Genomic DNA, 21,383 nt, shown 5'->3' with positions numbered 1-21,383 from the left:
GGAAGAAGCTGACCGGCGCCCTCTAGACCTCTGCCCTATCTGCTTACGCAAGTTGCAGTCTGCCATTGGCTTCAGCATTGAGGAAAGATATAAAGTAAATGGGAGGGGGCCCAACAGGGAGGGAAGTGGTTATCTAAGTTGCAAACTGACATTTTCTAGACCTATAATTTATCAAAGGAAATTAGTGTAAAGATAAGCAGGAAGCTGTGGGTTTTTTTTTTGAAAGAGCATACAAAAAAATACCCTTTTTAAAAACTTCAACTTGCCTTGAGTGATTTATACTTACAGTACATATAATGAGAAACAGTGGAAGAGGTTTCTCTGTTTTTTACCCATTTAGGGTAAGAGAGCTTGACCTTGCAGAACAGAATAAATATGGATATATGTGGTAGAGTTTATTTTGTAAATCCTGTAAATATGTGGGAGTGATTTGTCTTTCCAAATACAGGATAGACGTATGATGTTCACTAGGAGGAAAGGATGATCTTTAAGAAGTAATAAGGAAAGCACCTAATCTCGGGGTGTGTGTGTGCGCCCACACATGCCCACAAGCACATCAGTGTACATGCACGTGGTTGCTGGTGGGATGACTGTTATTCAAGTGACTGCACATAAATTTCTGCACGTATATCTGCATATATATTTGTCTACCTGTGTCTGTGTGTACACTTAGATATGTATATACCTACATATCAAGTTGAAAATACAGTGTAAGGCCTTGTGGGATATTTAGCAAGTTGAGGAAAGAAAATAATTATCTTACCCCCTAAAAAAGTCAGTGGAAGAATGAGAGTGCTTCTTAAATTGTCTTTGTTCCTAAGCACACTTCTGACCGTGATTTATAATTAAAAGTTTGTGTATATTGGTACTGGCTGTTTCCCTCAGTACTGCATATGCCATTTCATATTCATAACCATCTCCTTATCAAATGCAGCATCTTCCTGGGGTAATATAAATCACCGGCTTAGATCACCTGATCTAGGAGCCAATGTTTTTCCCTTGCAAAAATTATTCTGCTGTCGTTTGTTAAAATATGAACGTTTTCTGTTTTTCAAGGCGCTAGTGAGATGGATCGATGATGAATCTGCTGACACCCCTGGAGTAACTCCGAAACACAGTCGGGAGCATAGTGGGAATTTACCAAAACCCGTTGAAGCCTTCAAGGAATGGAAGGAGTGGATAATGAAATGCCGTGCCGTTCTCCAAAAATAAGGACCTTCAATTAGGAGTAATTAAAATAAACGTGCACATTCTGCTTTCATTTGGGTGGAGTACTTCATTGGAATAAACTACTTACTGATTATGTGCTGTGTCCAAGTAACAGGACAGAACCTTCTTTAAAGCACCTGAATTGAAATGAGACTCATTTTGAATAATAAAAATTCTGTAAACTGTCTTCTATCTTACTAGCTTGGTGTGTGGCAGTGAGCATGTTATTTCTGTTTTTCCATTATGTTTATGTCTCACCAGAAAGCTAGGAGTAGTAAATATTTTAAATATGACCATATATGTCCTAAGGAACAAATCCACATAATTTCAAGGGGGTGAGTTTTGCTTTTTGTTTTTAGAAGCGGCTCCCCCTCCGTTAGGCCCACCGTGGCACATTTGTGAACTTCCGTGTCCTCTGATCTCCATCTCATCCCTCCTCTTCTGTGACCTTGCCCTACTCTCTGGGGAAGGGGCACTTACCTCTCTTTTATTCCCTTGCTGGTTATCCCTTGCTTATTCCTGAAAGAAGCGACAATTCATAGAAGATTTTAGCAGCTTAAGATGTGACCTCTTGGGAATATTTACAAGTGAAAACAACAGTGGTACTTACACTACAGCGACTTTTGGTGGTGGGACTTCTGTTGGAATTCTCAGCTATAGCATTTAGGCATTTGTGAGGGGTCTTAGAAATAGTTTATAATAGTACTTACAGTCTGTGAGTGTACTTTTTCTGTAGTTTTAGAGCCCAATTCAGGTGTATTATTACAATGTGTGTCACTTTTTTGCATTGTGAAGTGTTTCCTTGATTTGGGGAGAAAGTATGGTGGGGTTGTCTGCTAGGATGCCAGGAAGCCCCACGGTAGTCTGCAGGCCGTGGGCATCAACCCATCGCTCTGGTAGCAAGCAGGTTGAAAACCAAAATTGACAAGCGCCTCTGCTAGCTCAGTGTATCTCAGAAATCCAGAAATTTCAGTGAAAGAAACTTAAATTCTTTCATTGTGCTGACTTAAGCAGTGTGATTTAAGGCACATTTTATAAATCTGATTTCCCGTGGATTCACTCTATTCCTTGATTAGACTTGCTTAAATAATTTTGGAAAAGGGTAGTTTGCTGTTAAACGTGATTGAAGAGAGAGTATTTGGTTATTCCAACACTGAAAAGAGAACTTGGCAGCACAGAATTTTATGGGTTCTGCGATGGGTTTTATTTTTTCCTCTAATGTACTTTATTACCCATTCTATTATATTTTCTTTTATTTTTCTACAAGGTAAGCACAGTTTTAGTCCTGAAGGTCAGAGTTATTCACACACCCTTTTGAACTCAGATTTGCCTAAGTGCAAAAAGTTGGGAATTATAGTTATTTGGACAAGATTAAAAATCCATTGGGGGCTCAGCGCCTGTGGTTCAAGCGGCTAAGGCGCCAGCCACGTACACCTAAGGTGGCGGGTTCGAATCCAGCCCGAGCCTGCAAAAAAACAATAATGGCTGCAACCAAAAAATAGCCGGGCGTTGTGGCGGGCGCCTGTGGTCCCAGCTACTTGGGAGGCTGAGGCAGGAGACTTGCTTGAGCCCAGGAGTTGGAGGTTGCGTGAGCAATGAAGCCATGGCACTCTACCCAGGGGCTCAGCTTGAGGCTCTGTCTCAAAAAAAAAAAAAAAAAAAAAAAAAAATCCATTGGGGCCTACTCTCAACTAGGGAGGAAAAATAACAAATCATTCATTCTTGTTATTGGGCCAAACAAAATTTTGCATAACTGGCATTTATTCGGCAATCATCACTTAAGTGCTGTGGATAGCTAATTCTGTGTTGTATATACTTTTGGACAATTTCTTGGGGTTAAATTTAAAAATAGAATTTATCTACTGAACATAATTTTTATGTATTATGGCTAAAACTTTGTAGTTTAAAAAAGTGATTTTCACTAAATGACAGCAATCCAAGCAGATTTTTGCACTGCGTGTGCTAAATGAATAAGATATTGAACAAGTAAGAAGCATATTTTCCACTGTCTACTATCTTAGAAATAAGTGAATTTGAAATGCTGTTTATGTCACGGATCCTATTTCTTGGTGCTGACAGAATTACTATCTTTCTCCAGCTAGGAAAGGAATAAATGTTGACATTTCAGTTCACAGACTTAAAAAATACAATTTAAGATACGGTGGGCGCTTGGGCGTGTGTGTGTGTGTGTGTGTGTGTGTGTGTGTCTGTCTCTCTCTCTCTCTCTCTCTGTTGCCCAGGCTGGTTTTGAACTCCCGGTGATCTTGCCCACCGCCTCCCAAAGTGAGCCCCTGAGCACCTACAGGCTTTCAATGGAGAGGGCCGAACCCAAGAATTTGGCAAAGATCCTGTCGATTCTTGTTCAGCTTGCGTTTTGAAACGTAAATCCTCCGGCTAAGAATAATTTACACATCAAACCCTCTCTTCAGAGCAGGCGAGCTAAAATCAAAGCAGGCAGCTGCGAGACCGCTAAGGCTGGACCTGCCCGGGCCCTTCCCGAGCAGGAAGCGCGTAGCTGTCCCGCCTGCGCCCAGGCGGCTGCGGACACCGCGGGCCCAGCAGCTGCGAGCGGCCGGCGCGCCACCTGCTTCCGCGCCCGGGGACTTCCCTCTGCAGGCTCCGCGGCGCGGGGTGGGCCGCGTGGCCTCCCCTGGCGACGCGACCCGGGGTAACCTCCTCCGCCGCAGCCGCCGCCGCCGCAGGCCGACTGGGGGTGAACCACGTGTGCGGCGCTCTGCGCGCGGCCTTGGAAAACCAGGATGGCGACGGCAGCAGAGCAGTGAGTGCAATGAGTTCCCCCGGAGAACCCTGAAAAAAGTGTTTCACTGCAGAGTTGGAGTCTCAGTCACCTTCTGGATTCTGCTATCTAGAGTAGCACCGTCCAGTGGAAACATAATACAGGCCACATATGTTACGTTTTAATTTTTCTAGCTGTCACATTAGCAAATGCAGAAAGAAGCAGGTGGAATCAATTTTAATCATCTAATTTATTTATTGGAGACAGAGTCTCACTTTGTCACCCTTGGTCGAGTGCCAAGGTGTAATAGCTCACAGCAGCCTCAAACTCTCTTGCCTCAGCCTCCCAGGTAGCTGGGACTATAGCTGCCCTGGGACTACAGGTGCCCCAGCACAATGCTGGCTGTTTATTTTTACAGAGGGCATCTTGCTTTTGCTCAGGCTGGTCTCCAACTCCTGAACTCCAGGAATCCACCCACCTTGGCCTCCCAGAGTGCTGGGATCACAGACATGAGCCACTGCGCCCGGCCCATCTATTTTATTTCATCTAGTGCACCCAAGCTATTATTATTCCAACGTGTAATCAGTATAAATATTGAAATATTTTATATTCTTTTCTCATACTAAATCTTCAAATCCCCGTGTGTCTTTTGCACAGACAGTACCTCTCAATTCCAACTGGCCACGTTTCACGAGCTTACCAGCCCCCTGTGGCTTGTGGCTGCTCTCTAGTCTACCTGGAAAATGCGTCCAGGAAACTGAGGTACTAGAGAAAGGCTTGAGGGAAAGGCCACCCAGATCTTCTGTCAGTACAGAGGGTTGATATTCAAACTGAAAGAGTGCGGACACTTATGAGGGCTTCTGGGTTTAGTGTTCAGTTTCTTCTCCTCTCTCTAAAACAATTTCTGTAGATAACTTATGTATGGGATACATGCGTTGATTTTTATCGACAGATATTTATGGGGTATATGTGATGTTTTGTTATAAGCACAGGATGTGTAATGATCAAGTCAGGGTATTTGGGGTATCCATCATCTCCTTGAGTATTTGGGTTTTTTTTGCAGTTTTTGGCCGGGGCTGGGTTTGAACCTGCCACCGGGCCAGCGCCCTACTCCTTTGAGCCAGAGGCGCCGCCCACCCCTTGAGTATTTCTTATTTCTATGTGTTGGAAACAACTCAAGTCTTCTCTTTCAGGGATTTTGAAATGTACCACACGTTGTTAACTATACTCACTCTACCCTGCTGTGCAAGGTTAGAACTTAATACTTTCTATCTAACCGTATGTCTGTACCCATTAACCAACCTCTCTTCATGGCCCTCTTGGTATCTGTCATTCTATTCCCTGCCTAGATGAGACCCACCTTTTAGCTCCCAAACAGGAGTGAGAATATGTGATATTTGTTGCTTCTTGATCTTGCGGTTATTCTCTGCTGCAGATTTTCACCTTCCTATCCCATTGTTGAGGGCCTGGCATTGCTTTATAAATGCATTTTCGTTTTTGGAAAGAGGAGTTGTGAGGTGCTCATAGTGTGGAGATTGTTTAGTCCATTTCCTGGATGCGGAAACAAGCCTGCAGTAGCTGAGTAAACGCGTGTGTTTAAACCAAAGGCAAAAACGGGACCAGATCCCAAGTCTTCCTGATTTTGAGTTCTGCACTGTTTTCACTGGGCTACATGACCTCATAGGGGGAAAATACCGCCAGCCAGAAACCCAACCAATTTTTTTTTTCCACATTGTTTATAGAAGGGGTTATAAGATTAAGCTTCCTTTCAACTTCTTTACTGTTCAGCTAGAGCCATCTGGGGTTGCTCAAAGTCAGAGAAATCAGTTCATGTACTTTCTGCCTTAGCACCAAAGACAGAGAGGTGCAACACCAGAAAAGCACTTGCTGCCAGTGAGACATTAAAAAAGAAAAGCATCATGAAAAATAAAAGGTCTAGTGGAAAATCGGTTGAGTTGAAACAAAACTGACTTTGGCAATATGCTCGCACTCAACGCCCCCGTTGGCATACTTACCTTAGTGTTACTCCCCCCCCCCACTGTTGTGTTTAGTCTCGGTTCCTAGGTCAGCTGGCCCACCCCTGTAGGACAGTCCTGCAGGGCACTGTGAGACCCGTCCTCAGATATTGGGCCAGTAAGTTGTGAGCACACGCTCTCAGTGTCCTGTGGCCTCCAAGTACTTCCTAGGGGGCATCAGACTCTCTTGAACTGTTGTAAATAGATACTTTTTTTTTTCTGCTGCATAATTAAAGTGGAAAAAAGTTAATGAAAAACAAAGAACTCATTCATTCGTTCATATAAGGGGGTCATTGTGATAGTTTTGAGACAGACTGTGTTATGGTCCTTTATTTCACTTTCAAGAAACACAGTGAACAGCGTCCTTTCGGATTCACCTGTGCAAGTTTCACCTTGCTCAGTTTACCGGTGTTGCTGGGAGGGCTCCATTTGTTTCCGTCTACATGGATTTTACATTTCTTGGTTTTTATGTATCTCAAAAATTTTGTAATGACCCACATAGGTTTTGGTACAAGAATATTTATGGAGCACCACCTACCGGGTGCCAGGCCCTGCTCAAAGCCTTGGGGATACAGCAGTGAACAAAAACCTGCTAATACACTAGTAGAAAAAAATAGCTGCTTCTGTCACAGCATGCCGGAGAAAAGAGACAGAAACAAGGGTCATTTTGGAGAAGATAATCAGGAATGCCTCCTTAGGGGGTCATTTGGAGGTGGCCAAATTGAAGGGCTACATCTTGTACACAACCAAGGGAAGGGTGTCCCAGGCAAAGGGAACCACAGACGCTGAGGCCCGAGGCTTGGATCAGTAAGAACAATTCCAGGAACAGTAAGAAAGCCGACAAGGCTAGTGTGGCAGGAGCAAGGGGGAAAGCAGTGGCACGAGACAGTTCCCACAGGGTCCATTGCTGAGGCTTCATGTCTGACTTTGCTTTGCGAGGATTATTATAGCCACTATGAAGAAAATACAGTGGGGGTAGTGTGGAGCATGGAAGCTGGCAAACCAGCTAGCAGATTATTGCAGTGATCCAGCTGAGATGATATTAGCTTGAATAAGGGTCCTGGTGGAGTTGGCAAAGGCAGTCAGCTTCTGGATATATTTAGAAAGTAGAGCTGATTGGATTTATGGAGGAATGGCTTTGAGGAGGATCCAGAGTTCTTCTGAGGACATTTTAAGATGGAGATGCCCGTTGGACAGCTCTGTGCTGCCAGGCAGGCATTTATGAGTCTGGAGCTTAGGGACAAAGTTGGGACTAAGAGAGGGAATAGTCTGTGTTGAGAAGGCACTTACAATTTTGGTTGAATTCTTTTTATATTTTGAGGGATAGAGCCTTGCTCTGTCACCCAGGCTGGAGTGCAGTGGTGCCAAACATAGCTCATTGCAGCCTTGAACTCCTGGGTTCAGGAGATCCTCCTGCCTCAGCCTCCCAGGCGGCTGGGACTACAGGTGTGAACCACGCTCCCATCTTGGTTGGATGCTGGGGTAGTAAGTTTCTCGCCCGCTTGAATTCTTCTTGAATTGCTGGGAAGGCATCTAAATGGTAACATATTCGTGATCACAATTTGTATTTTCTTTCATTACCTTTGGTGATGTGTTCTGAGATATCATGATTGTTGTTTGACTTACCCTCCAGGATACTGATAGTCACACTGAAGTAATTTTGATTTGAGTATGAGAGTTTTTACATGAAAAGCGACGTTACAAGTGGTATCGCCTCTTTTTTTGTTGGGCCCCTTCAGAGTAATTATAAAAACTGAACACGAGGGGGCACTATTTTCCTGCTTATGCAATGGGAGCTGCCAACCTGTTGGACACCGTTGCCCTGTCTTAGGACCTACACGTTAATATATTAAAGACAGATCTGAAAACAAGACAGTTTCTGTTTTCTCCGTGCAATGTATATTTACAGGAGTGAGATTTTAGAGTATAACGTGTCCGGATTGTCTTTAAATTGGTTTAAGGAATTTTCATAACCATTTCAAATTTTATTTATTTTATTCTTTTAGTTTTTGTTTTTAAAATTTTTTTTTTATTAAATCATAACTTTGTACATTGATGCATTTATGGGGTTCAGGGTACTGCTTCAATAAACAATGGGAAATGCTTACATGGAACTAAGTAACACATCATTTCAAATGTTAAAGGCTATGGCTTCTCAACCCCAGATCACTATTAGTGAGCCCCATATGTGGGAACTTTTATTTTTTTTTACTGTAGGAACTTTTAACAATAAGGATCGTGATGATTTGGAAAATTTGGATTGGAGTATGGAAACCTAATGTAACAGATACCTCCAGGTGACTTGAGTCTGGGCCCTGGGAACCCTGACTTCCAATCCTTTTTCTCTATTTTATCACCACGTATTAAGCTAAAAGCAATGCAGATAAAGGTTGGAAAATTAACATTACATGTTGCTGGAGTATAAAGTTGATACCTTTGTTAAAAGGTTGGAAACACTGTATCAGTTATGAATACATCTACCTTAAAAGGGCCCATGATCTTCATTCATTTTTACAACTATAATGGTTTTCTTTTGGGGAGGGAAACAATCTATATTTATACTGAAACCTTGTTAACTCATCAGGCTTAAAGCAGAATCTCTTTAATCAGAGGACATGAAGACTGGTAACTAATAAATGTGTTATCAGCAGTTTGATCTTTTCTATTTTGGGCCACCTATGAGCTAAGAATTTCTTTGACCATAACGATCCTTCCCTATCAGGCAGAACTGTTAGTTTTCAGAGTTGTGCTGGTGGTCCTGGCCAGTTCCACTGCCATGGAGGTGCAGAGCACAGGCCAAAAAATAGTGCTTCTTACATTTTTGTATGATTGAAAAAGATAAAAATAACATTTCTTATGTGAAAATTTTTATGAAATTCACACTTCAGTATCCCACAGATAAAATTGCACTGAAATATAGCCATGCTTATTCGTTCATATCTTTTTTTAGAGACAGAATCTTGCTGCTAACCAGGCTTAGAGTGTAGTGGTGCAATTATAGTTCATTGCAGCCTTAGACTCCTGGTGCCTCCTGGTGAGGCACCCTCTTCGTGCCTCACCCTACCAATGCACTAGGATTACAGGCATGAGCCACTATGCTGGGCTCATTTTCTGAATATTGTGTAGAGATGAGGTCTTGTGATGTTGTCCAGGTTGGTCTCTAACTCCTGGCCTTAAACAGTCCTCCCAAATCCCAGCCTCAAATGCTGAGAATTACAGGTTTGAGCCACTGAGCCTGTCATTCATTTATGTATGGTAGATGGCTGCATTTGACCTGCAATAGGAGAGTTGAGTAAGACAGCCATCTTGTGGCCCAAAAGCCATAATGATTTACTATCTGGACCTTTACAGAAAAGGTTTGCCCCTGGCATGTGTGAGAGCTATTTACTCACATGAGGTTAAGAGAATTGTTCTGTAATTGAGTGTAGGTAGTTCTAACTACTTGCCCTTGTTACTTTTGATAGGCTTTCGCTGCCTACCAGAATATTATTTCATTCATGTATTTTTCATTAAGAAATAATCAAGTTCAATCACTGCTTTTATTCTCATTTCAATTCTTAGCTGAAAATTTATGCTTCTTCATTTGATTATACTGCTAAGTTTGATTCCCCTCTCCTGTCTTTCATTATTTAATACTTCCTTTGAACTATTTAGCTATTTTGTGAGGTGCTTTAAAATAATTTGTATGTCCCAAGGTACTAGAATGCAAATAAGAGTTCATCAGATAGGACCTGGAATGGTTCAGCAAATTCAGTCTGTGCGCGTGGCGCGCCAGGGCCATGGGGAATGGATCAGCCCTAAAAATAGGTGTAAAAGCTGCAATGAAAGGAAAATAGTTTGAGAGAATAAGATTCTAGAAGTTCATATTGACAAAGGCATGAAAGATGGCCAGAAGATAACATTTCATGGTGAAGGAGACCAAGAACCAGGCCTGGAGCTAGGAGATGTCATCATTGTGTTGGATTAGAAGGGCTGTGCTGTTTTTACTTAACGAGGGGAAGACCTTTGCATGTGGATGGACATACAGCTGGCTGAAGCACTGTGTGGCTTCTGAAAGCCAATATCTACTCCGGACAACCGAACCATAGTCATCACCTCTCCTCCAGATCAGATTGTGAAGCCTGCAGATATCAAGTGTGTGCTGAATGAAGGCATGTCAATTTATCATAGACCATATGAAAAGGGTCGCCTAATCATTGGATTTAAGGTAAACTTTCCTGAGAATGGCTTTCTTTCTCCTGATAAGCTCTCTTTTCTAGAAAAACTTCCTTCTGGAGAGGAAGTGGAAGAGACTGATGGAATGGATCAACTGGAACTGGTGGACTTTGATCCAAGTCAGGAAGGATGGCGCCATGACAATGGAGAAGCGTGAGAGGATGGTGGACATCAGCCCAGAGGTGGTGCTCAGTGTCAGACCTCTCAGTGGGCCAGTGAATAACGCTGCTGGCATTTCACGTGCAGTAACGAGTCTGTGAGGGACTGTAATCATAGTATGCTCACTAGTTGCTATTGTTTTTTTTTTTCTTTGTACAAAGCTTCCTTTATTATTAATATCTGGAGTTAGTGTGGTACATGTACTACAAGTGATGACGAACCAACATTGATATACTACCTATTATTAAATAAAGTGCAGATCTTACGTAAGTATTCACTCTGTGTTGTTTACTCTATGAGCTCTGACTAATGCAAATGCATAGTTGGTCTCCACCATTACGGGGTCATACAGGATAGTTTCACTCCCCGAAAAGTCCCCTCTACTCCACTCAGTCATCCTTCTCTCCGCCCCCCAACCCTCTGGGAATCCCCGATCTTTATTGTTTTTGTTTTAATATTCAGCTAAGTAGTGTTTGAAAGGTTATATGAATAAATGCAAATATAAAAGCTCTGACTTTGCCCTGTACGTATGATTTCAGTGTGCAAGATGAAATTTAATACCTGTACAAACGACTTTTTTAAAAAATAGTATTTTTTTCTAGCATTTGTTAGGCCAAACCTTGGAACGGATTTCAGCTATGTACATGGACAATCTTAGACTGAAATCCTAGGTGTACGCACTGGCTTCAGTGTATGACCCTTTGTTGTTAAACTATGAAATTAAAACTCTGGATTTAACTGGCAATCAGAGAGAGAAAACTTAATTTGCAGAAAAAAAAATAAAACAATTTGTACAAAAGATTCAATATAAATTACAAGTGTCCTGTTTCAGTGACCAAAATAATAATAGTAGTGAAGTTCAACAGCTATTCTTGGGAAAACTTACGTGTTTTTAGTAGCGCTAAAAGGTTTTTTCTGCAGTTTTTGGCTGGGGCTGGGTTTGAACCCACTACCTCCGGCATATGGGGCCGGCACCCTACTCCTTTGAGCCACGGGTGCTGCCCTAGAGCTAAAAGGTTTTATAGAAAAGTTTGAAAAGTTACTTATTTGAAATGAATCTTCCTGGGATTTTTATAACTGGATCCAACAATGAAAGCTGTAAGAATCAATTAAAAAATCCTGATAGCAGAAGCAAAAAATCAGTCTCTTTAAATAAAAAAGCCATAAATTTATTGCAAATCTAGAAGTACCAGAATGTCATTAATACAGAACAAATCAGCAATCTTGTTTTTCTTTTCTTCCAAATATTTAAAACCTTGATCATTGACATACTGAAATTGGCATACATTTTTTTTTTCCATGCAGTTAACAGAATGGACATAGAGCAGGTCCCTTGGAAATCAGTTATAAATATTAAATTGTATTGAACATTCATAGTAAAAAATATGTTATAAAGTGCTGAAGTCATGTAATTCTGCAAAACTGCCACAAGCTCAAAGTTCTTCTCAAGCAGTGACAGAGGTTTGCTACATCCACCTTGGTTTAGGTGTGTCTGGTTTTGACAGACACTTTGTCATTCTCTCCCCCACCCTACCCAAAGTTTTATCGATTGTCCTATTTCTATGGCTGATAAAATGCTATACAAAATGTAGCAGGTGGTGATGAACTATGCCACTTTCATTTCAGTGCAGAGAAATATTCAAGCTTGTGTGTACCTGTAACCAAACTAGGCTTGTTATGTTTTTCCCCCTGAGTTGTCATAAATTAACATTAAAGATGAATAAAGAGGGAGCAGCGAGCATTGGCCGTCACCTGCGGGGTGAGTCACCTGCGGGGTGAGACTCGGTAACAGGTGAGGGAATCGCCCATCTGTTATCCTCACATTTCCCCTCTTTCCAGAAAACTGTTAAAATGAGAAATACTATGCACGTAGTGTAACTCAAAACAAAAAAATAACAAACAGAACAATGACCAGTTTAGGTGATACCTAGGGCGACTGACAACGATCAAGTCATGTTTTACATGAGACGCGAATTGCAACTGGTAACTGGTAACGTACATGTCTCTGCTACTCCCGTGTGAAACAGAAATGCTTCCAAAGTTAGATGCGTGTTTTTCTTTTTTAAACAAAAATCAGAAATGCTTCAACAATTCACACTTGATCTCAGCCAAAAGGCTGTGAAGCGATAATTCAATGAAATACAAATCTGAGCAAAGATTCTCAAGTATTCTTAGGTGATAAAACAGATGATTTTTAAAAGCTAAGGCGATTTGCTACCCATTATCCCCCCCCACCCTCCGCCCCTGTAATCAAATTGGAGATTCGTAACAACTTGGCCTTTTATGAGAGTAACTCTACAAGAGAAGGAATATTCTTTGAGGCATTTGAAGAACTGCAGAAAGGAGGTAAAAATGCTGCTTATGTCTTGGATTTTCTTTCTTTTGATTGCTTTAATCATCCTAGAATAACTTAATAATAAATAGTGGTTTAAATTAAAGACACTACAATCACATATTTCTGAATAGTTAAAAGCAACAGGAAACGTATTTTTGAATGCCGTCTTTTATCTTCTGTATTGAAATACTTCTGGTAATGACTGGCCATAAAAAGAAGTGGTCACCTTCACATTGAAGTTACATACATTTTAAAAATTTGTGTTTATCTGTCAAACGTTTGGTCTTAAACTATCCTTAACTTCCGTGAAATATGTAGAAAATTCAAGAGGCCATAATTTCTTAAGGAAAACCTCAGTATTTTCCTCCAAAGGTTTAAAAACAAGATCTTTTAATTTATAATTCTGAACGTAAGAGTTTTTAAAATGATGGAAGATTTTTTTGTTGTTGTTTTTGAATGGCCAATTTCACTTCAGTGACTTGGGCTGGAGATCATTTGACAAGATAGTCTATTCCACGTGAGTGATCTTAAAACCCCTTTTCCAGTTCACGACACTAGTAATATTGGAATGTGAACCCAAGAGTCCTCGGACTTATCATTCATATTGCTATGGAGCCAAGCCAGATTTATATACGGTAGAGTGTTTGGTTGTTTTTGTTTTGGCTTTAAAAGAACAAGCAAAAAGGAAATCTTTAAAGGAAAAGAAGATATTGGTAGTGCTGTTCCCATATACATTCCCTTTAAAACGCAGTTTTGAAAGCAAAGTAGAACAGCGGTTGGCTCCTCCACCTCCCTGTCTCCCCCAGCCCCTGGCCCACCCCCACCCCCAGGCCAACACAGCAGCTGCTGTTACAGGAAAGTGCATCATACTGGCTCCATCTGCACGTGAACTCTGTGCTCACTTTTCGCAAGATCCATTTCCAGAAAGTCTTCGGGTATGTCTTGCAAAGCCTTCCCACGATGGCTCGCCGCCTTTGTTTCACCTGAATGCGGGCGCTGGCACAGTCCCTGTTTACACGGTCTCACCAGGGCGAGGCACACGGCAGCCACCAACATGCCAGCTGCGCAGGAGTAGAAGGCCCTGCTGTAGATTTTACTTTGGTCCACCAGCAGACCTGGGGGAGAGCACCGGCAGCCATTAGCAACGTCCTCCCTGGACATCAACCCTCCCACCCAGGGCCCCAGCGAATTTGGAAACCTCTTGGTTTCTTTGCCTTCTTTGTTTTATTTTTGTCTTATTAACAAAAAAAAGAGAGTTCAAGGCAAAAAAATCTTTGGTAGACTGGAGAGAAGAACAAGAAGTCACTAACTGGATCTTCACGGGCTAAGTCTGTCCTTGCAGAGAATCTAAACCAGGGGACAGTTAGATGTATGCTTTTTGGAAAGGTGACCTGAAAGAGCTTTCTTTCTTTTTTGGAAAGAGCTGTCTTTATTTTCACTGCTGTTCACTTTGGGTCTCTTTTAACGGAGGAGAAGATTTCTAATCCCAGTGACTTGAAGGACTTATTTCAGATCTGAGGTATGCGACATATCTATGTCCCCTCCCAAGCAGGACGCAGTCTGTGCTAATCAATTAGGTATGTACAGAGTGTTGCTAGGTACTCACTTCCCAGACACCTTTCTTAAGAAGGGAAGGTGACCCACACAAGTCCCTTAGCCCTATTATTTCAAAAGTCAGATGGGTTATAAAGGTTAAAAACCCATGCGTTAAAAATTCTACCCTTCAACAAGTTGAGATGATTGAAACAGCCTCGAGCAACTTGGACTGTAGACACAGGTTCGAATCCTGACCTGCTTATTAATTTACCATACCAACTTTGGCTGAAATTCTCTGGTCTTCAGTTTCCTCACATTTAAATCAAGAAGGTTGGCTCAGGTAATTTTTAATCCCTGGCAACTCTAAAATTCAACGGAAGTATAAAAATGGAAGCAGATTTTTTTTTTTTTTTTGTATTAGCTTTGAACAGGAAGCTAGCACAACCCCTATGGGAGAGCAGACAGGGTTCGTATGTTATGTATTTAAATCACCTGCAAGGGGTGGTCCCGCCAGTCCTGCTATGCTCTGGATGAAGATGTAGACCCCGGCCGCAGAAGACATCTTTTCAATTCCCACGACATCATCTTCAGCAAGCAGTGGAATGTGGGTTCCTCCTATTGTTCCAACCATACACCCAAAAAACACACTACAAGACATGAGACCCCAGAACTCAGTAGCAAACGTGAAGGCAAACAGAGACACAGTCAGTAAAATGACACAGATGAGCTCAATGTAGATCTTACGAATGGGCTCCCGGTTGAGGACAAAGCCAGCTCCGATTCTTCCAAACACTTCTGCAATCGCCATCGCAGATAATAAAAAAGCAGCACGATCCTGGTCAATGCCCAGACTGATGCCTAAAGGAATGATGTACAAGGACGGTGCGAAGAATCCCAGTGTTGCAAAGAGACCAAATAATGCGTAACAAATAAAACTTTTCTCTTTCAAAATGGAGAAGTCTAACAGAGGGGCTTTCTGATCGCTCGGCTTGGCGCTCGCCTTCACCAGGTTCTGCTGCATGTCGGCCTTCAGCTCCAGGTCCGCGTTCGCGTGACTAGGCACATTTTTAGGTGAGGTAGTTAGTTCCACTCCTGAGTCAATGGAGTCTATTGAGGTTCGTGTCTTCTCATTTTCAAGCATGTATTGCACTTCTTTCCGGTTTTCGTGGGGGATTATTTTTGGCGACCCTGGTCCTCTGATAATAATTGGTCTTAGCAGTGCTCCAAAGACGACAATGTTCAGCTGTAGCAGACCCACAAAGAGGAGGCTGTATCTCCAGCCGATGCTCTCCTTCAGAGCCATGATTGCTTGGATAGGCAGGAATAGAGAAGAAATGAAATCTAAGGTCAATGATGGACTTGAGACACAGGAGATAAAAACATCAAGAGGTATGGGCATCACACCTGTAATGCCAGCACTCTGGGAGGCCGAGGCGGGTGGATTCCCTGAGCTCAAGAGTTCGAGACCAGCCTGAGCAAGAGCAAGGCCCTGTCTCTACTAAAGACAGAAAAAACTAGGCAGGCATCATGGAGGCATCTGTAGTCCCAGCTACCCGAGAGGCTGAGGCAAGAGGATTGCTCAAACTCAAGAGTTTGAGGTTGCTATGAGCTATGATGCCGTGGCACTCTACCCAGGGTGACAGAGTGAAACCCCCGTCTCAAAAAAAGAAAAAAAAAGTATGGATCCAGATTTGGTATCTGGTGTATCTAGGCCCAGAACAGTAATAATCTGTGTAGAAATTTCCTCACAAGGGGGAAAGCAGTCAATCCTGGCTATCCTTTACTCTAAGTTTTGGTGCATTTTATAAATCAGTAAGGACGAAATGTACATGACAATTATTATATATAAATATAGCTCAAGTCTCCAAAACAGCTTTGGAGGGGGTGCATTTTTCCAGGTAGAGGCACAAGAAGTGAAGTAAGTTTGTGACCGACCTACCCTGACCAACTGTGGTCCATGGGCCAAACCCACCCCCTGCCTGTTTTTGTTAAGGAAGCTTGACTGCAGCACAGCCCTGCCGCCTTGTGTAAAGAGTCTACAGACGCTTTTGTGTTGTAACAGCAGAATCAAGTGGCTGTGACAGAGACTATATAATCCCCAAAGCCTGAGCTCCTTACTATCTGGCCTTTTACAAAAAAGAATCTTACCAAACCTCTGAGTTATGTCATTATGTATCCATTTAAGACTCAAGAGTAGCAGATTAAATTAAAAAAAATAAACTAAGAGTCTAATCTGAGAATCTAAAAGCTCATATGATTATTTCAGAATTACATGGTAGCATCCTCCAGTTAAGGTATGTCCTTAACTACCTGAGTTCTCCTCCTTCCTACCATTAAGAGGAGTCCTAGGTTGCTGACTGGGAGGCCTGAAGAGAAGGCTGGACGCAGGAATGTGAGGTAGAGGACGTGGCCAGACAGAGCACCAGCTTCAGAGCCACAGTGGGATAGTGCAGGCCCCGTAAGATCTCACAGTATCTCCTTCTCATTATCCCAGAAAGGTTATAGGATACTTATTACAATTGCATTTTACTGCACTCTAATTCTTTGAGGGCTGAGAGTCAAGTGCAACAGACATGGTGACTCGGTTATCCAGGAGACGGGCTTAGCAGGAGAGCCCCGCGTTCCTGGGGAGCTCCACTTGCCTTTGGAGCACGGCTCCTCCCTCAGACTGCTCCTTCTCCCCTTTAATATGGAAACTCAGAATTGCAAGATAGTTTAGACTTGTGAATTACTAAGTGCTTTGCGCTCCCCTGGCAACAATCAGTCTGATTTTCCTGTTTCTTGAGCACCCACCAAGCACCAGGGACAGTGCCCAGTGATGGGAAGCCAGACTGACTGAGACACACTATCCTTGGGACACTCACTCTCCATTGGTTCTTCCTCCTCTCGATGATTTATTTTGACAACTTTCATACTGACAGAAAAGTGGACAGAACGAGGTCTATATGCCCATCCTTCACCTAAACCAGACAATTAGTATTTTTCTGTGTCTCTGTCAACTGTATCTTTCTCTCAATATATTTATGTGTACACATTCATTTTTCAGTACCACCTGGAAGGCTTCAGACATCATAACATGTCACTCCTAAATACTTCCACCCATGTCTCCTATGAACAAAATCCAATCTACTGACATGTTCATTAAGAAATGGCAGAGGTGGCTCATGCCTGTAATCCTAGCACTCTGGGAGGCTGAGGCGGGTGGACTGCCTGAGCTTGAGAGTTCGAGACCAGCCTGAGCTAAAGTGAGATCCCCATCTGTAAAAATAGCTAGGAGTCGTGGTGGGTGCCTATAGTCCCAGCTACTCGGGAGGCTGAGGCAAAAAGATCACTTGAGCCCAAGAGTTTGAGGTTTGCTGTGAGCTATGACGCCACAGCACTCTATCCAGGGCAACAAAGTGAGACTGTCTCAAAAAACAAATGAAAAAAGAAATAGCAGAGCAAGAAACGAATCTGGGTCTCCAAAGTTATCTTCCCACTACTCTAGTTTTCTTGTAATTTACATATTAATATTGAGATAGGGAGATAAACTACAGATAATTTTTTTTGTTTTTTGGTAGAGACAGGTTCTCATCATTGCTCAGGCTGGTCTTGAACTCCTGAGCGCAAGCAATCTTCTTGCCTGGGTTTCCCAAATTGCTAGGATTATAGGCATGAGCCACTGTGCCCAGGCCAGGGATAAAAATTTTGATGCAAGATTATCCACCCGCAAATAATAAACCTGACCTTTTAGCCTAATTTAAACCCATGTTCAATACCGCTCTTTTGAATAAGAAGAGGACATAATGGGATGAATGATCCCAAATCACTGAATTATTTTGGAATGCATGCATCGAGAAAGCCCTAGCACTTAATATATGGCACGCATCTTCCTATTTATGTAAACTTGGACTACTAGGAAAATGGTTTGAATTCCTAAAGTGGGGATTACGGAGGACAGACCCAAAAAAGGTGGTGCTGGTGGAGAGAGGGTAATAACCTTTCATTACGCAGACTGTCAAAGTCATCCAGACTGGGGGGAAAGTTAGTGCAGCGGGAACACCTGAGCGGCTTCCCTATTTCACATTGACACTTGGAGTTTCACCGTCCGCCTACCTGGTGCGAACGCAAACACAGCGAAACATTCTCCTGTAGAAGCCACTGCGGTGACCACAGAGCGTCTCTTGCTAAAGTACTGTGACAGAATGGTGACCGTAGGGAGAAAACTAAAGCAGCAGCCCAAACCTGTGAAAAGAAGTTAGAAGAACAGTGAGACTGCTACTGGCTGGGCCCGGAAGGACCTGCTCTAAGATCTGGAACTTCTGTTTTGGATTTCTTGAGGCTTAATGATTGGGAGCCAAGTCATTAATTCTGGGAAAAGTGATGTTGCAAAGAAAAATGGCTTTCACTAAAGGGCTGCATAAGCTGCAACAGTTATTTGGGGATGCTAAGAATAGAAAAACTGTTCTCTGGTTTTATCAAATTTATAGAATTTTTTTCGAATTTATATAATTCACAGTGGATAAAACTATTATTGAACATAGTTTTAATTTTTTAAAACTGGGTGGAGTCCTGTGGCATCAGCCTCACTCACAGACACCTCAAACTCCTGGCTTCAAGCAATCTTCCTGCCTCAGCTTCCCTAGTAGCTGGGACTACAGGTGCTTGTAACATCACCCAGCTAATTTTTTCTTTCTTTCTTTTCTTTCTTTCTTTTTTTTTTTTTTTTTAACAGAGATGGGGTCTTGTTCTTGCTCAGACTGCTTTTGAACTCTTGAGCTCACGGAATCCTCCCACCTCAGCCTCCCTGAGTGGAGGATTATAGGCATTAGCCAGTGAGCCCAGCCTTGAATGTAGTTTTTACATAAGACTTATATCAGGGGCTGGGCACAGTCACTTACACCTGTAATTTCAGCACCAGTGAAAGGCTAAGGCAGGAGGATTGATTGAGGTCAGGAGTTGGAGACCAGTCTCAGCGAGAGCCAGATCCATCTCCACAAAAAAATTAGGAAGATTAAGTGGGCGTGATAGCACCTGTTGTCCCAACTACTCTAGAGGCTGAGGCAGGAGGATCACTTGAGCCCAGGAGTTCGAGGCTGCAGTGAACTATGGTGATGCCACTTTACTCTAGCTTGGGTGACAATGAGACCTTGTCTCAAAAAAAAAAAAGACTTGTTTTAGAAATAAGTCTCTTGATATGTATAGAAATGTATGAAAATGTCTTAACTCCATATGTTTATATATATATTATATATATATATATACACACACACACATATACAGAGGATGCCCCCCAAATGTACACGCATTAAAAGATGTTGTCTATGTAATTACTTTTTTTTTTTTTTTTTTTTGAGACAGAGCCTCAAGCTGTCCCCCTGGGTAGAGTGCCATGGCATTACAGCTCACAGCAACCTCCAACTCCTGGGCTCAAGCGAGTCTCCTGCCTCCGCCTCCCAAGTAGCTGGGACCACAGGCGCCCGCCACAACGCCTGGCTATTTTTTGGTTGCAGCCGTCATTGTTGTTTGGCGGGTCCGGGCTGGGGATTCGAACCCGCACCTTAGGTGTACATGGCTGGCGCCTTAGCCGGTTGAGCTATAGGCGCCGAGCCGTAATTACTTTTGAAGTTGAATTGAAGGTACCCTTACTGATCAGGTGTACCGACACATGCTATGTACATTCATTTTGCCTGCGATTCATACATTTTTGGGTAATGACCGATTTTACTTTCCACAAGATCTCTAAAATGTGTATACATTTGGGGACACTCCTGGTATATAACATGTAATCTATGAGTAATATGTGGACTCCTTTTAAGTGGAACAGAATTTTCTTAGACCCCTTCAAGAGTAAGTCCAGCACATTGTATGTCCCCTACCTACAGCCCTAGACCCTCAAGACCTTAACTTGAGAAATATTAGCTAAAGAAATTCAAGTCTAACTCTGTAAAAATGACATCCTTTTGGCTGCAGACTATAACAGAAGTGATCGTCATCATCAGTAAACTTTTTTTTTTTATAAAAAAAGGATCAAATGAAAACTCATGGGCATTTGAGAACAGATTCACCCATCTCCTGGAGTCCATAGGGCCCATTCAAACTACTGAGACACTGTTTGTTTTAAAGAAAAAGTAAACAGCGAGAAATGCAATTTGAGTTTCATTTCCTCCCTCTCCTTCCTTCCTTCTTCAAATTAAGTGGAGAACTTCAGAGCCAAGGCGTAACCCTTACCAGAGACGACGCCGATGGCGATGTACATGTGGCAGACCTCGTGTGCAAAGGAGGCGCCCACCATCCCGGTGCTGACCAGCACGCCGCCCAGCATCACCACCAGACGGTGTCCGAATCGATTGCTCAGGACCGTGGCGAGGGGAGCTTCGGAAAAGAACGTACAGTGATATTTCAACTTGCAGAGGCCTCAGCGTGAGCTCCTCTGAGATTCCTTGCTCCGTGCCTTCCGCACGGAGACAGGGTACAGGACGCAAGACACCATTTGTGCAACGGGTGCTTACGCCTGTTCAGGAATTATTGTTCATTGAAATTTGACATTTGATTCTTCAGGCTCCCAAGTCGTGGAAGCAACCCAAATACCCAACAACCCATGGCTGTTGGTGGTATATGTATACCATGGAGTACTACTCAGCTCTAAGAAAAGATGGAGACTTTGCGTCCTTTATGTTCACCTGGATGGGGTTGAAACACATGCTTCTTAGTAAAGTATCTCAAGAGTGGGGGGAAAAAGGCTCAGTGCCTGTAGCTCAAGCGGCTAAGGCGCCAGCCACATATATCGGAGCTGGCGGGGTTCGAATCCAGCCTGAGCCTGCCAAACGACAATGACAACTACAAACAAAAAATAGCTGGGTGTTGTGTTGGATGCCTGTAGTCCCAGCTACTTGGGAGGCTGAGGCAAGAGAATTGTTTCCAGGCGTCCTTAAACTACGGCCCGCGGGCCACATGTGGCCTGTCTAGGACATTTATCCAGCCTGCTGGGTGTTTTTGCCGCCGCTGCCTGTCCTCCTTAGCAGCCAACTTGTCCTGGGGCCTGCAGTCCGGCCTCTAATGGTCTGAGGGACAGTGAACTGACCCCCTGTTTAAAAAGTTTGAGGACCCCTGGAAGCCCAAGAGTTTGAGGTTGCTGTGAGCTGTGACGCCACGGCACTTTACCAAGGGTGACAGCTTGAGGGTCTTTTTTTTTTTT

The 21,383-nt window shown here is 42.9% G+C and overlaps 2 protein-coding genes, 1 long non-coding RNA gene and 1 pseudogene across 4 annotated transcripts in view; 3 read left to right on the top strand and 1 right to left on the bottom strand.

Moving 5' to 3' along the window:
* The first annotated feature begins 2 nt into the window (after nucleotides 1-2).
* Nucleotides 3-1,393, top strand: LOC100964975. Its single transcript, XR_001161103.2, has 2 exons — nucleotides 3-94; nucleotides 1,057-1,393. It is a non-coding gene; the product is annotated as an uncharacterized LOC100964975 (long non-coding RNA).
* Nucleotides 1,394-3,763: 2,370 nt separating this feature from the next.
* Nucleotides 3,764-21,383, top strand: part of ARSG (arylsulfatase G) — a 127,539-nt gene continuing 109,919 nt past the window's right edge. For both annotated transcript variants that reach the window (XM_012803202.2, XM_023511099.1), the window contains exon 1: nucleotides 3,764-3,988. The gene's annotated coding sequence lies outside the window, so the exon portion shown is untranslated. The remainder of the gene's footprint in view (nucleotides 3,989-21,383) is intronic.
* LOC100964663 lies at nucleotides 9,659-10,482 on the top strand (annotated as a pseudogene).
* The window catches only part of SLC16A6 (solute carrier family 16 member 6), a 19,537-nt gene continuing 11,688 nt past the window's right edge, over nucleotides 13,535-21,383 (bottom strand). Inside the window, 6 exon segments of the mRNA XM_003786180.3 lie at nucleotides 13,535-13,785; nucleotides 14,699-14,779; nucleotides 14,782-14,812; nucleotides 14,814-15,514; nucleotides 18,302-18,430; nucleotides 20,417-20,560. Coding sequence (XP_003786228.2) covers nucleotides 13,535-13,785; nucleotides 14,699-14,779; nucleotides 14,782-14,812; nucleotides 14,814-15,514; nucleotides 18,302-18,430; nucleotides 20,417-20,560 — 1,337 coding nt within the window.

This window comes from Otolemur garnettii, unplaced genomic scaffold (genome assembly GCF_000181295.1).
Source record: "Otolemur garnettii isolate 467f Iridium unplaced genomic scaffold, OtoGar3 scaffold00018, whole genome shotgun sequence".
Taxonomy (NCBI): domain Eukaryota; kingdom Metazoa; phylum Chordata; class Mammalia; order Primates; family Galagidae; genus Otolemur; species Otolemur garnettii.
Note: the sequence above shows the minus strand (reverse complement) of the source record. Positions and strands in the feature narration are given on the sequence as shown.